A 15217-nucleotide genomic window follows, 5' to 3' on the forward strand; every position below is an offset into this window, starting at 1 on the left:
GGGGTTTAATTCTGTATTTCTAGAAAGAAACAAATATCATAAAACCATGTTTGAGTGAAAGTTTGAAGGAACTTTCTTTTAATTGAAGACAAATAAAAGAACTGAGGGCTCAGAACACTTTTTAAAAAGACATCTTCTGTTCCCCAGTGTCTTCTCTTGAGCAAAATATACAGCATATATATTATATATAACATAACTACATTCAAGTACCAAACACAATTTACATTTTCCCCAAATGGAGAAAATAATGCACATGATTCACATACCTTAAACCCAACCATGCATAAGGGAACACTGCCAATAAATCAGGAGCTGGACATAGTTAATCACACAGCTGTGTATTATTCTGAAGTATCCACAACATTGTTGGAATGCACACCACTGAGCACTTGGGAGTCTTCAGTTTATAACCTTCAAATCTGCTTTAGAGTCCGACTGTTCAGAGACTTATTTGTCTAAGATCTGTTCAAATTTAGGGTTAATAAAAGAGAATCCATCAAATGCAGACTGATCCATGGACTCGATCAGGTTTTTGTCACTGTAAGACAGTTTTGGCTTCTCACTCAGAAATTCTCTGTCAAAGTTGGTGTAGTCACTCGCTGACTTCTGTTAAACAGAGGGAAGACAGACAGTTTGAGACAAACTTTGAATTTCTTCCCAGAACAAATTGCTTAAATCAGAAAGGGCTGGAAGTTATTTCTTGAGTTCCCCCCTCTTTCTTCCCTGCCTTAATAGTAAAAAAAAAAAAAAAGTCTTCTTTTTGCCTGTTATATCACCACTGTAAGACTGTAACCGGGCCATTGCTGATTGCGAGTTGAAAATAAATGGCAGCAGGTCAATCTGGGGAAGAACCACCTGGATTTGTGATAATAACCTGAAGATTCTTTCTTTATTGACAAAAGCAATGCAGCAGTTAAATGCAAGCCCAATGTTCCTCACCTCTAACCTACATTCTTAAATTTCCCAAACCATTTTCTTTGCACTTGTTCAGAGCCCAGAAGTGATGCCCCACGGCAGCTGCTTGTGTCCAGATAAAAACATTTGTGCATGTTTTATTAAAGTTCATGTTACTACAGACCATATTTTACACTCTGAACCTCCAGGGGTTACTGGCTGTGGCATCCGTATGTTTCCAGAGTCCCCATTCCTGTGGGACTATGCCACATGAAGCCCTATGTGACAGCAATCCTCCACTGAGTGTGTAAGTACATTTTAAAGACACTGTGTAACATTCTACCTGTACCAGTAACAGATTGGAGGGAAACTGGTTTGGATTTCAGCCAAGTGAGATGAAGCTGCAGCATCCAGTGATGATACAGACTATGAGCACCACACAGTCTGCTCTCAAAATGTTTTCTCAGGTGACATTCATTAGTTGTGTAAATTACAAGCAGTTCCAAGTTCAGTACAAAGAATGTGTTTTGCCCATTTTGGAGACTCTTGGATGAGTTAGAAACAGTACAGAATTGATACTTGTACAGAACAGCTGCAGGCAGTTACCACCTGAGAAGCCTCACGTTACTGGTCCTTCTCCTGTGTGGCATCACAGCAGAGAAAAATGCAAAAACTACCAACACTTCTAACATTGAGGAGAATGGATATCAGAGCTATTAGTTGATTTTCCTGAAGAAATTATATCAGTAAAGACGCTCCTTGAGAGAAGCTAGGAAGACAGTCTTAGTATGAAGATTTCAGGGCAAACAAAAAAATATAGTGCACCTTTTTGTAACCGAACCATCCAAAACCAGTGTGGTTTGAGATACTTAACCATCTCTGATAAAATGTGAGGCGAAAACTGTAATAGGATAGGTTAAGCAAGTTGGAGAAATCATCCCTTAACTCATGGGTGACATTTGGGATACTGCTGCGGAACAAAGAAACCCAACACGTACCACTTTGGGCCTGAAAGGTGGGTCCACCTCCCTCTTCTCTAGCGCTGCCCAGTTGATTGTTTTGAAGAAAGGATGGTCTCTGATGTTCCCAGTGACCCCAAGTCGTCTTGTTGGATCCCTTTCAAACAGCTGCAAGAGAAGATACCAGGTGAAGCCTCATGTCTACTCAAGAGGTAGGTGGCAATGGAAGAATAATGGTTGTACTGCTGAAAGAGCAAAAGTTGCTCACAGTAAACAGAGCACTAGTAATTTATCTTCCCTTTGTAAAAGTAATTTGCTTGCTAATAAACAGGTCCTTTTAAAAGCCTACATTTGCCCCTTCCTGGACACACACAGCACTGTTACCACTCACTGATAATCAGTCCTACCTTTTCTAATAAATCTTTTGATTCCTTGGTAATCCAGCGTGGGTAGTGAGGGGTGTCCACTCGGATGGACTCAAACAGTTCGTCTTCATCATCCCCATGGAAAGGGGATTGCCCAATAAGCATCTCATACAGCAGGACCCCAAATGACCACCAGTCCACGGAGAACGTGTACCTCAAACCCTGCAGGATCTTGTTCCACAGAGGAAGAAATACAAGTAATTAATAAAAGGCAGCGATATATATAAAAAAAAAAAAAAAAAAGCCAGAAAGGGGCTTTTAAGAGAGTCTTTAATAACTGGGATACTTCAGGGGGATGGGGAAACCCAGCAATTAGACAAATTGTTGACACTGATGCACATCTGTAGTATTATCCTTGGCTGCTGTTTGTGTGGATGTGGACAGCTCAGTGGACAGGTCTGCTCTCATGCAGAAGTTTTCTCCATTAAATAACTGTATACTTGGAAAACATCTCTAGTTTCTTTACAAGATTAATGGAGAAGCACATAGTAATGAAAAGATTATTACCAAACAGACTTTGACATAATTTATAGCTTTAAAAGCTAACTACCGTATTTGGACTACTTTGCAAATTAGATCAAAAACCCCAACTATAACATGGAGAAATTAACTTGGTGATTTCTGAAATTAGATTAGAAGCTGCTTTTATATTGGAGTTTGGTTGTGTGCATAGGCACAAGTCTGTTCACCATCTGTAGCACAGGTAGATTCATTTTGGGGGAGCCCTTGTGTGTACAATAGCTATATAGGCATAAGGGAAAACCAGCTATTTAAAACCTGAACATTTTAACATTCCAAACTCATGTTTCTTTAAACTTGCAGTTACAGAATATTTACAAACCTTTGGTACCTTCTATAGAGAACCCAGATTTAATGTGGGTTTTTTTTTCTTTTTGTGTGCTAATTATACTTTTACATTTATGAACTATTGGTCTACAAAAAGGTAATTAATCCCATCAATGCATTAAATCCATCTGGACAGTGACATACTGACCTCTGGAGCAATGTAGTCTGGGGTCCCACAGAAAGTACTGGCCTTATGCTCGCCAACAACATTTTCTTTGCACATTCCAAAATCGGCTATTTTGATGTGGCCTTCTTTATCAAGCATCACATTGTCCAGTTTTAGATCTCTGCAAAAAGTGTTTTAAGAGCAAGTGAGCATTTTTTGTATTCAGATGCATGCAGTTTCTTAACTGATAAACACCTCCCATCCATCATACAAAGAAGCTTTTCATGAAAATAATCATCCATCAACACAACACATACAAACCAGTACTTTTGTACTTTGAAGGTGGTAGGGAGAAGGGAAGAATTCTCTCTTGTCAGGATAAATAAGAGGTGTATGTATAGCATGTAACCTTATAATCCTCAATATTTGCTTTCAGATTCAGAAGCACACCCTGTGCTTCTGGAAGTAGGTGAGTTAATGCCCCACCAGTTGACAGGGCAGCGCTGTACCAGCTCTACAGCTCGAAAGAAGGATTGTTGGATTTTTATGGCCTTTGGCAGGAGTGTGACTGTTTGAAGCTTGCTCAGCTGTTAATGCTACCTGTGACTTGTTCCTCCTTGCAGCACAAGGGGCATCACGTGTTGTGGCTGTGGTGTGTGAAATGTCCTATTCATCTCTCTTTACAGAATAACACTATTCAATCAAGAAAGAGCTTTTAATAGCAGTTTCCAAAAGCTACATTCCCTCCCTTTGACTCTGATACATTTTTTTGTCTATCTGGCTGCAAAAGCACATACCAAGGAGGGCAGGCTGAAGAGAAACTGAACAGCCCTTCTGCTTACCAAGAAAGACTTGAATAGAGCAGATACTTTTACATGAGAACAGGGCTGTCTTTTCTCCTTGCTCACTGAAGTTCCCAGTATTGGCTACTTACATTGCTCAGACAGTGAGCTGGAGCTCGAACCAGGAGTCCCTGATCTAATGCAACGCACCATAACTCCTTCCATGTTTGGACATCAGCTGTTGTTCACCTGAGTAAACTGAATATATTTGAGATGGGGAAGACTCATGGTAACTTAGGGCACTGCACTTCCCTAGCTACAGTTCTAAAATGACCTGCATGAATGTGCACTTACATGCAACACCTACCTAAAACTGCTCCAAGTCAGGTTCTGTGATTATACTGCCAAACATCCTGTCTGAGACAGAGGGGAAAAAAAGAGTACAAGTACCTTTGGTTTTGCTGGTGTCATGTGGAAAACAGTATTTTCTCTGAAAATATTTCATGCTATGAAATTCCCCCCAGGAACATTCTCATTTAATATAGGAAATTTAACCACAAGCCTAAAAATGCTCTAGAAAAGCTGGGATGGAAGGGTTTTGTGCTGATGACAACATATCCTGGAGTTCAGTCCTTTCCTGTATAAGAACCTGCAGGAGGCAGTGGGAATACAGCTGGGTACATGAAGCACCTCCCTGGATTATAGCTGTTTTCCTGACAGGCAGACAGGCTTGTAAGAATCATCTTCCCTCACCAAGGAGGATTCCTGTAATGTTCATCCTCCTTACAAAAAAACCCTTTTTTAGTAGTCTCTAACTTCAGAAAATTGCTTTAAAGGATGATGCTCCAACAGATGTTTCCTGTTTCTATGAAGATGGACAATACCAGAGGTTCTGTGGCACCTTTACCTCAGGCCTTGTGTAACTCGCTGAGAAGCACACAGCCAGTTCTTTGAACCTGTTTGTAACAGAGGTAAGAGCTACCTGAGGAAGTAGTCACCAAATGGTGCTTTGAAGCTGGGGTGGGGTGAAAAGGCTGGAGAAAGGAAACAGAGAAAACTACATGAAAATAAACTTTTGATCTCTTGTAGTGCAGGTATTTACAAGTAAGAAGCAGTTGATCAGGATCTGGCTCCTGATGTTTCAACCTGGTGAGGCAGAAGCATTAATATTGTGGTTCCAGACAACCACAAGGTTTTCACAAGGCAGCAGGAACGGACAGCATCAAGGACCCTCTCCCTTGGTCCAAACTAAATAGACTCATGATTTGAAAGCAGTGTTTAAAAATAACTGAAACAAAAGGGCTTTTGTGTAACATAAATAACAGGCCATGATTCTAGTTGCCAAGGAAAAGACATACAGATACAAATTTGTCTCAGGCATGTTAATGCCCTTGGAATTGCATCAGATATCTGACAGGCAGCTTTTACTTGTTACATCAATCAGTAAGATTATCATAGCAGATGCATGAAGTGCTAAGACAATTCACAGTCAGTACTCACCTATAAATAATGCCTTTGCTGTGAAGAAACTGTAGCCCACATAAAATTTCGGATCCATAAAACCTGAAAAGACCAAAACAACTTTTAATCTGGCTTGCTCAATTAAACACAGTCAATGCAGCTGCCAGAAGAGCTGCTGTAAGTATCTTTTCATGGAGTGAGAAGTACTGTATGCTTTTAAATACTATATACCTGCACTTGGATAGCTGGATGCTGCGTGCAAGTTAATCCCTTCAGCACAGATCTGTAGTATCTGATACCAAACAGTAGAGGGGACACGAGAGCAACTTGCCTTAATGCTTCCTTCCACTTCCATTAGGGAACACTGTCCCTCTTCTACTCTTTAATAGTCTGTATGTTTTTTAGTGATATGCACATGCCTTTTGAAAGACAGCTACTGGGAGCTCAGTATTGAGGACTGCTTTAGGAAGGACTGGGCACTAATGGCTAAGGTGGAAACGGACCTCACTCATCTCCCTCTGCCCCCTTGCAGCAGACAGACTGAAAATAGAATTGCTTCAGAGGCATTCTCCTCAGAAAATGAGGTGATAATCCAGAGGATATGAAGGAAAATACTAAAAGTATGCTTCCCCAAAAATGAAATTAAAGTTTGGGGTTTTTCTTAATTGAACAAATACAAAACTATTTCTACTTCTGTACAGCAGAATGAATGCTGACCCCAAACTTCAGGAATAGCTGCAGAGGATGCCACGAGAGGCTGCCAGATGCACAGATGACTGCTGGAATGCAGGTAAACTGCAGGGCTTTATCATATTTTTGCTGGGAAGGGTGGGAAGGGAGCTTGCCCTGACCTGTAAAGCTGGCTGCTACCCAGCCACTGTTTATGCCAGATGCCCGATCTGATCCCGTCTCATCAGTGTTCCTTAGCAGAGGGCACACTAACAGAAGTAATTTTCCAGCCTGGCTATACAACAGCACTGGTAGGTAGTGGTACCCTGTGCTGTTACTTTTAAGGTCTTGCATGCGCCCATTCAGCAATACAATTAAAACCCTCATGCTTTCGGATGAGAGCGCTAGAAACTGACCTAAAAAAAAAAAAAAAAAAATAGAAAAAGTAACAATAATACAGTATTTTTGCATCTTTTGAATCTTCAGCTCCAGTGAACTTTAAGCCATAGGTAGCTGACACAATTGCACAACTGCACTTGCTTAAAAAGTGCTTACCCACATTACTAGTATCCTGTGGGACATACAGGTTACCCCTCTGTACTGTCACATCAAGTTAGCAATACCAGTAAGTAATATAAATGTGGTGTTTGTCTTTCTCCTGTGCTGTTTCTAGACTTTCTTTCCTAAAGGATGCTGTAACTGTCCCTTTTGGTTTTTGTTGCTGGCTCATGTTGCAGTTTAGTTAGCATCTCTAGGTACAAACATCCCATAAAGTAAAATATCACACTGCATGTAAACTAAAACTCTACATGTCATCAAGGGACTTTCTTCACTGTATTAAATGAGTGCTTAGAAATACCTTTTCAATCATCAGCCACTGAAACTTGAGGGCAGGTAGGTGGTACAGAACTAGAAGCAGTAAAAACAGAGACTAACATAATTCAAGGAGCTAGGGAATTAAAGGTTATGGTCTTACGTTGCTCTGTAGAGATCAAAACGCCCCTTGTCTTGTATGTGGAACATCAGGTCTCCCCCATTCAGGAACTCCATAACAAAGAACAGATGATCCTGTTTGCAAATAATCAGGGAATGGAAAAATTACTGGAGGTATTGCAGTCATGTATGAAGTAGAGATGTGTGTTCTGGGGACCAAGCTGCCACTTTACTCCCCTCCAAAGGTATTTATTTCATGCACCCTATAGAGAGTGACAGTCTCCTACAGAGTTGAGTGGCCTGGTCTTGTCTTGTAAAACTATAGATAGCTGATCCTGTATTCTGTGCAATTCTAGATTTAACAGACATTTAAATAGACTTACTGACTTCTACATGTGACAGGCATCTTTTCTTCCCCTCACTGAGGGAAAAGCTGAGGTGAAGGATTTAAGTTAAACTGCCTCTTATTCCAATTTGCACAGATGTTTTTCTGATCTTACTCTGTTCTCATCAATGCACGTGGGGGTCATGCTCATATTTCCACAAGGCTTCTGAACTATTGCACAGAGCACAAGAAAAGGAAATTTAATTCTCACATCACTAAGTCACTCTCACTTGACTGCTGGTGACAGCATCCATTACAAGGCTAAATCTGTTGTGTTGTTGTCACCACTGGGTTTTCCCTTACCTTTGTCTGAAAAGTGCAGTAGAGATGGGTGAGAAATGGATTTTCCCATGCAAGTGCAAGGACCCGCTTTTCCACCATGGTACATTCCACATCATCATCAATTAGCACCACATCTTTTTTCAGAGCTTTGATAGCAAAGAATTCATTCTTCCCTTTCAGCTCAGCGAGCAGGACCTACAACAGAAAAACCCAAGATGAGATTACAGCACACATAGGAAACACTGTTGCTGATTATATCAATAAGGGAAAGTCAAAGGTGTTTATAGCAGGTGCAGTAACAATTAAAAAAACATTTAAATGGGAAAAATGAGTGAGATTTGGGAAAGTGAAGTTGCTGGGTATAGAGATGAGGAGATGGAGTTCAAGGGCTGTGTAGCACTAGCACAGCAGCTTCCAGGGCACTTTTTCTGTTGGTGTCTTTGTGAATGTATAAACAGAAAACATGTAAAGCCTGTTCCTTCATTAGAGCTGCAGTTTCACAGACAACAGTAGATGGACTCTGGGGAGGTCACGCTGCTCTCTCCCACCTCCCCCTGCCACTGCACCCGAGCATCACAAGGCTGTTTCTACACAGTGTGTATGAATATAAAATAACCTTTTGAACTGGTGCACAAAGGGCAATTCCTCTGCCTTAATACTAAACAACTGAAAAACTGTTGTGCATTATGAATCACTTTTGGGTTTAGACAACACTAGGGTAAGGAATTTCTTGTGTCTTTGACAAAAATGGGTACATTCAGTTCTGTTTAAAGATCATCTACACAAGCAGCTCTAAGACCTGTCTGGTTAATGGAAAGAGCCTGCCATATTCCAGACATCAAGCAAGGTTCTCACCATAAGGTCTGTAAGTTTGTCACATACCTTTCCAAAACTTCCTTTCCCTAGTACTTTATGGAAGACAAAGCTGTCTATGTTGAATTTTCTCCTCCTTGCGATTCGCGATGCTGTCTTGGCTGTGCTTCCCTCCCAGAGTTTATCATACTCGCTGCTATCTGCCGATTGAAACAGGGAGTTTAAAGTTCAATATATGCAGCAATACTGTGCGACTCAGATCCCCCGGTAAGAATTAAGTATTGACATGTATTTCAGTGCATCTGGTGCTGGAATACTGGTGAATCTGAACATAAGGGTCAGCTCCTGTTGTTTGTCACAAAGTTTAAATCATTTGAGCACACTTGATACTTGGATTTGAATTGACTCTGTGACTTTTTCTCAGGCTTGGTTTAAGCAGTATTTCAGCATTATAAAAATCAAAGGCACTATGACTAAGACACAGCATACTTTGGAGAAAAAGATACTTTACAAGAACTGCTTGTAAGCAAATTATTTATATTCTGTTAGCAGAATGGGATATTTGTCTGTCTAAACAGATTGGCCATGAAAAGATCTGATTTCTACCCAGTGCTGGCTAAGCAGCATGATCATACAGGTTAATCCTGATTATATGTTAAAATTAATAACTGTACTTTATTTCGACCTCCACTGCATTGATCTGCTGGGTCACTAAGATGACACTGATGATAATCGTGAGGTGATACCATGTACACTCCATAAGCTGCCCAGCATCTGCGATAACCCAGGGAGGAATAACAGTGTCTGCACCCTGACTTAGTACTAAACCAAACCACCTTGTCAAGATGTTGTTTGTTTTTTTCCTCTGTTCTGGCAAACTGGAAGAAGTAATAACAAAATCAAAATAAATTTCTTACTGCGCATTTGAACAGAACTGGTGCAATGTATGGATGAATATATAAAATCCTGTACCACTCCAAAACCACCCATTGTCTTTTACTGAGCCTGGTGCTTTCCATCTGGTAAAAAGTTACTTTGACTGTTACATTTATATTTGCATAAATTATCATAGGTTAGCAGTTATGAAAATAAGCCTTATACAATGCTAGAACTCTTTAGCAATAGTAAGCAACCCCAAAACAACCCAAAACCCCCAAACCTTACTCTGAACCTGCAGAGACAGGATCCCAGGCACTACTTAAAGTACCCCAAGTAGTATTTTGGCTAAAATCCTAAAACAGACAGCACTAGTGCTTGGTTTCTAACAGTTTATGAACAAACCAATATAATTAACAACATGCATAACATTTCAGCTCCAGGAGGGAGGGAAGCATCCTCCATTTCCATCATGGGGAACTGAACTGCCACAAAACTTGCACAAAGGTGGGTATGCTCATGGGCTAAACACTACAGGTGTTTGTCAATAGTTAAGAAAGCATTTTGTGTGGCTATGAGAAAGCAGATATATGATTTATTGTTTTTCAACAGTGCTTATTAAAAAAATAATTGTCTATTGCAATGCAAGGATGAATAGCTACTTAAATTGGTACCTTGTGCAGTCTGGTAGTTAAATTGCTAAATTAAAACGGTGCAGTTTTTCTCACCTGTTCCATCTCCTCCTGGAGCTCTGGATTTCTTATCAAAATCTTGATAAATACCAACACTTTCTACAGATCCAGAATCAGACCTTCGTGTGTATTTCTGAGGAGAAGGCAAACACTTGAAATTACATTTGCACTATTACTTTAGAAACACTTATAGCAACTGCCATTAAGCATAACATGATGGCACTATAAACTTTTAGTTTTAATTATTAATTCCTAGGACATACAGTTTCTCAAGAAATCTGGTTCGTAGACTATTTAGCCACATTCTTTACAGCTTAAGATCAGCCAGGTGCTTTACTTCCTTCACTGCAAGAAAATAAGTCACTGAAATTCCTGAAGAGTCTGTGTTGTACTGTTCTTTGCAAAATTATTAAAGATATAATGGTCTGAATCCACAGTGGGGAAGACTTTAAACTGTGGGAAAATGTCCCCTTGACATAAGTTCATGTTGAAGAGGAGATGGGAATTGCTCTCATACTGGACCTGCTTAAGTCATAGCTGTGTGCGACATCTGTCTTTAGCACACAGAAGCAAATTTTATCTATGGAAGATCCCAGAGATTAAAATTTAGTAATTAAAAGATCAAACTCTTCTGTGCCATAAAAGAGCTGGTGCAAAAGCTCTCGCTGCTTTCAAAGTCAATCTCCTGTGAAAGCTTCGCAACACTCAGCTCAGAGGAAATGCTGTTGGATTTTGTGATACATTTTCCTGTTTTATTTCAGAGCTTTCGGATCTTTATTTGCAAGTCAGAAGTTGACCACAAGAGACAGTCACGCTGCAGCAGGAGATGAACAATGTAAACATGGGCCCAGTGTTAATTCCAGTTTTCTGTGTCTATACACCAGATTAATAAAAATTGAGAATATATGGTATATTTCTCCTCATTTATTTAATTGTAGCATTCAAATGGAATCCTAAAGTTGAAGCACAGAAAAAACAGACTTCAATGTTATAATTCCACTGTTTAAACCATTAAACAGAAAGTGGGAGAATAACCTTGAAACCACAGAACAACAGAGTTGGATTTCAGGAAATCATACCCACTCCCCGGTTTTAACTTTAGGCTATTGATCTCTGTTAGTCTCTTTAAAGATCAAATTAGAGAAAGCCGTTTGCATTTCCTCCCTTCCAAACTCAGTTCCCCCCATAAAAGTTATATGGAAGAGATGATGTAAAGACCCCCACATGTTCTGAAAATAATTAATTACCTGAGGAATGGCAAAAGCATACCTGGCTAACTTGATTTAAAGCTTCAGCTAGCAACTTCTGGTTTATTCCACATAAGTTTGCCACCTTCTTCTGGCATTTATGATGCACATTCATCCCACATTCTAAAAGAAATGTAAGGACAGTTACACAAGCATTGGGAAAATACTGTCTGATGTTACATCAAAAGGGGCTGCTTCTCTGTGCAATACAGAAACCTTGTTTTAAGACCAGACTGGACATGGATCTATCACTGTTATTTTAACCTTTAAATCACTGAAGGCTACAGAAATTGTTCAAAAGGAAAAAACCCTTCATTACTTTGTTCTCAAAATCTGTTACAATAAAGATTATCTTGCCTTTTTGTGGGAGAATTATAGAAGTGTTATTTACAGTCAACACTTTGAATACACTTTTAAGTGCTACCTTGAGTCAGACTCACCAAATTTCAGCTATTCCCAAAGTAGTAATTTTGATTATACACACAATTACACCTCTGCAGCACGTTTTGACTCCATTAGCAGCTCACCTTGGCTGAGCTGTCACATGAGCCAAGTGCCAATGTTTCTCTAGTATAAAAGCATTTTCCACCACACATAGATGAGACAAACCCCATTCTATGTAACACAAACAGAAATACAGAGTCTGTAGCAACAGCTAATCTCTAGTGGGGGTGGAACACTGGAAAAGCATGGAGAGGTCCCAGCTACCCTCCCTCCTCCTCTGTACCTTCACATTTGAGTCCTTGTTTGACCAGCCCCCAGAGCAGGCTGCCGCAGTGGTCGCAGAAGGTAGGGCTCATGTAGTTGTAAACTCTGAAGCGATGAGGCATGTCAATGTTGAAACGTTCCTTTTGAAACTAAGGACAAGGAGAGGGGTGAGGCACCCTACCCACAACAGGACCAGCTTCTCACAAAAAAACCTGCTTGGATGTTACAAAGCTGCAACAATTTTAGCTTGAATACCCCCATCTCAACACCCCACATCTAAGCAGGGATAGAATCTGCCCAGCAAGTACTACCCAACACCTTGCAGGGCTTTTAACTTCTTTTCTTGCTTTAGTTTCATCCTCTACACATTATATACAACCTTCAGGGGAAGACAGCACCTTAGGTTGTACAGCCAAGCACCTCCCAGATGGACTTGGCTGTTTCTGGACAAGGTTTTCTTGCTTCAGTGTTTTTAATTGCATTCTAAATATATTATGTTCCAGCTCTTACCATTGTGTCCCTGCTGTTGGCTGCCGTACCAGTACACCTCCCAATGATCTTATCAATACATTTCTTATGAATAGCAGCATTGCATTCTTCAAGACATGCACAAGAAAAAAGAAAGATTCCTTCAAATAATAAATACATGGGAATAGGCATTTGCATTTCATAGTATAATGTGAAAACCATACTCCTTTCCATCATACTATCCAGACACTTTCTTTTCTATAAAGATGATGATTTTTAAAGCTGATTCCCCCTATTTTCTTTTAGCATAAACTCAGTGGCTAAACTAAATCTGCTCCCATTAGGCAATGCCACCAGCATTTGATAACAGAAAGATAATATCATGCTTTTGAGTTTTGCCCTTTGATATCTCCCCTACTGTTTGAAAATGCAGTGATCTATGCTAAGTCAAAAATGCTTTTCAATTCAGCTGTAAAACTACTCAGTAGTTGCTATTCATTTTAGCACAGGTTTCACAAAAACTTCTGTCATAACTGAGTGCAACTTTTCAACAAAATTACACACTTACGAGAAGAATAGCTAAGTCTAAAGCTTGATACTAAGAATCTCAACTAGAAATCATAATTAGACAGCTTTAGGTTATTATGCAAAACTGATGTTCAACATCTACTGCTACCTATGTGGATAATGCATTGTGCCATGCATATTAACAGAAATTTTCAACAGTAACTACTAAATCTATAGATTCAGGTGGAAAGTAGTACAAGAAAAAGGTAAAAAGTCAACTTACGCCTACATTTGTACCCCTGCTTGTTGAGTCCCCTGAAAAACAAATGATAAAGAAGCAAATAAAAAACCCATATGTTTGCTGGAATAAAAGGTCATGTCAACTGATCAATCCTTTGGCTATGGGAATACTTGGTCCAATTCATAAACTGGTCTGAATTTTTCTATTCAGAATCCTCTGTCTTCAGAAAGCAAGGTTCAGAAGATAAGACAGTGTGTTTTGAGAGTCCAGCAAATTAGGATGGAAACCTAATGGGGGCAGGGGAAGTTTAGTGCTTCCTTCTTACCATACAAAGTCTTTGCAGACAGAGCAAAACGTAGGTTGTCCAAAGAAAGTAGCAATAAATTCATGATTTTTGATGTAGTGGATTTTAGCTTGCTTGATAGCTCCTCTTCTGTTCATAGTTACTGTCCCCTCCTCTTCCCTCATTGATTGTTTGCAGTCTAGGGGAGAGACAAGAAGACACGCTTAATACTTTAAGGCATTACAAAGATTAGTATTTGCTTCTCTAAGTTCAGTTTGTTTTTCTGTTTCAGACTTGTGTTTTTATTTTACGCCTGTGTTCTTCAGACTTTCAGTCCAACAAGGGTAGGACACATGCACACGCTGCTTCCTAAGGGTTCTCTGTGCCTTGTTTGCAAGCACTTCCCTCGCCGCATTCAGAAGAAGCCTTAAGCAAGTAAGTCAAGAGGTAGGAGCAGGAATGGAGCTCAGTCTTGCTAGAGAAATGGCAACTACAGTTGTTTCTTGAAAAAAATATACACTCCTATATGTTAGGTGATTTATGTGCAAGAGAAGTAAATGTTTCATTGGAAGCAGAAGGGTCTTCTCCTTCAGCAGAAGCCTCCAGGATCATCAAGGACTGAGGACAAAGGAAACTTTCAATTATACCTTTCCATTATGCTATCTCAAATCCCCCTCATGGGATTACAGTATATAGCACTATATAATGCTATAGTAACAACAGTACATGCTACCATACATTCCATAGCATCTAACACTGTATAGCATAGAAAGAATATATAGTATTAGCCAAGAAATAGAATGTCAATGAAAAATAAACCTCATTGGCTCATATAAGTTCTTCATTACAAGTATAGTTATTTCCACTCATTTTCGAGTTGCTCTTACAAAAACAAGTATTTTAAGTCTCAATCTTTCAGCCGCAACTAAGACTATGTAGTCTTACTTACACATTTTGAAAATAACAAGTGTTTGTAGCAGAGGTAACCCCATGAATGTGTATTAAGGGAGACTGGATAACTGGTAATTTAACCCCAGGACATTGCTTATTATAGAGAGGAGCTGTTGAGGGACAATCCCATCCAGCAGGAAAAGATAAAAGCTTGAATCTGCAATGAGGAGCTGATCACCTGCTGACTGCATCAGCCCTGGCCAGCAGCCTGTGGGTCCCCATCTGGAAGAAACGTTCATAGATTTGAAGTGCTGCAAAGTTTAGGGTTAAGTGCAGCAAAGTTTAGGCTAACAGGAAATTGCTGCCTGCAGGGTGGGAGTTTCCACAACAACGGAGTAAAAAGCCAGAAGAGCATTTTTCCCATTGTCAATACAATCAGGTTTTATTTGCTCCATTGCATTGCTGCCTTTTATCAGTATCACCGAGAGCTTTGCTATTTTATAGCTATAGAAAGAGATCTGCTTCCTTTGCCAAGTCACACTAACTGGAATGCCTGAACTTACTCCAAAGTTACCCAGGATCTCTGCTTTTCTTATTGCTAGCTGCACTTGGTTTTTGTCATTAGCTGCCTGCCACCGCTTCTATTCCAACAGACCACTGAACCTGGAATAACAATCTCTCATTTGATACTCATTTTGAGTGTCCTGAACTAATTTAACAGGCACAGACAACAGCAGCTAGCCTGCAGC

The 15217-nt window shown here is 39.9% G+C and overlaps 1 protein-coding gene and 1 long non-coding RNA gene across 6 annotated transcripts in view; one reads left to right on the plus strand and one right to left on the minus strand.

Moving 5' to 3' along the window:
- Positions 1 to 49: 49 nt before the first annotated feature.
- Positions 50 to 15217, minus strand: part of PRKCD (protein kinase C delta) — a 66239-nt gene continuing 51071 nt past the window's right edge. For all 3 annotated transcript variants that reach the window (XM_065686966.1, XM_065686964.1, XM_065686965.1), the window contains exons 5-18: positions 13620 to 13776; positions 13337 to 13368; positions 12589 to 12674; positions 12098 to 12227; positions 11393 to 11493; positions 10160 to 10256; positions 8625 to 8755; positions 7764 to 7937; positions 7119 to 7210; positions 5513 to 5575; positions 3273 to 3411; positions 2261 to 2449; positions 1893 to 2021; positions 50 to 606 (exon numbers count right to left, since the gene is read on the minus strand). In XM_065686966.1, the coding sequence (XP_065543038.1) occupies positions 448 to 606; positions 1893 to 2021; positions 2261 to 2449; positions 3273 to 3411; positions 5513 to 5575; positions 7119 to 7210; positions 7764 to 7937; positions 8625 to 8755; positions 10160 to 10256; positions 11393 to 11493; positions 12098 to 12227; positions 12589 to 12674; positions 13337 to 13368; positions 13620 to 13776 (1679 nt within the window). In that variant the 3' untranslated portion in view covers positions 50 to 447. The remainder of the gene's footprint in view (positions 607 to 1892; positions 2022 to 2260; positions 2450 to 3272; positions 3412 to 5512; positions 5576 to 7118; positions 7211 to 7763; positions 7938 to 8624; positions 8756 to 10159; positions 10257 to 11392; positions 11494 to 12097; positions 12228 to 12588; positions 12675 to 13336; positions 13369 to 13619; positions 13777 to 15217) is intronic.
- On the plus strand, positions 4692 to 11022 carry LOC136018082 (uncharacterized). 3 transcript variants are annotated; one of them, XR_010614232.1, is made up of 4 exons: positions 4692 to 4983; positions 6175 to 6263; positions 9869 to 9938; positions 10885 to 11022. It is a non-coding gene; the product is annotated as an uncharacterized LOC136018082 (long non-coding RNA). The 3 variants fall into 3 exon arrangements; XR_010614231.1 differs by lacking the exon at positions 4692 to 4983 and adding an exon at positions 5475 to 6093; XR_010614230.1 differs by lacking the exon at positions 4692 to 4983 and having other exon boundaries at positions 5475 to 6263.

This window comes from Lathamus discolor, chromosome 7, assembly GCF_037157495.1.
Source record: "Lathamus discolor isolate bLatDis1 chromosome 7, bLatDis1.hap1, whole genome shotgun sequence".
Lineage (NCBI taxonomy): Eukaryota > Metazoa > Chordata > Aves > Psittaciformes > Psittacidae > Lathamus > Lathamus discolor.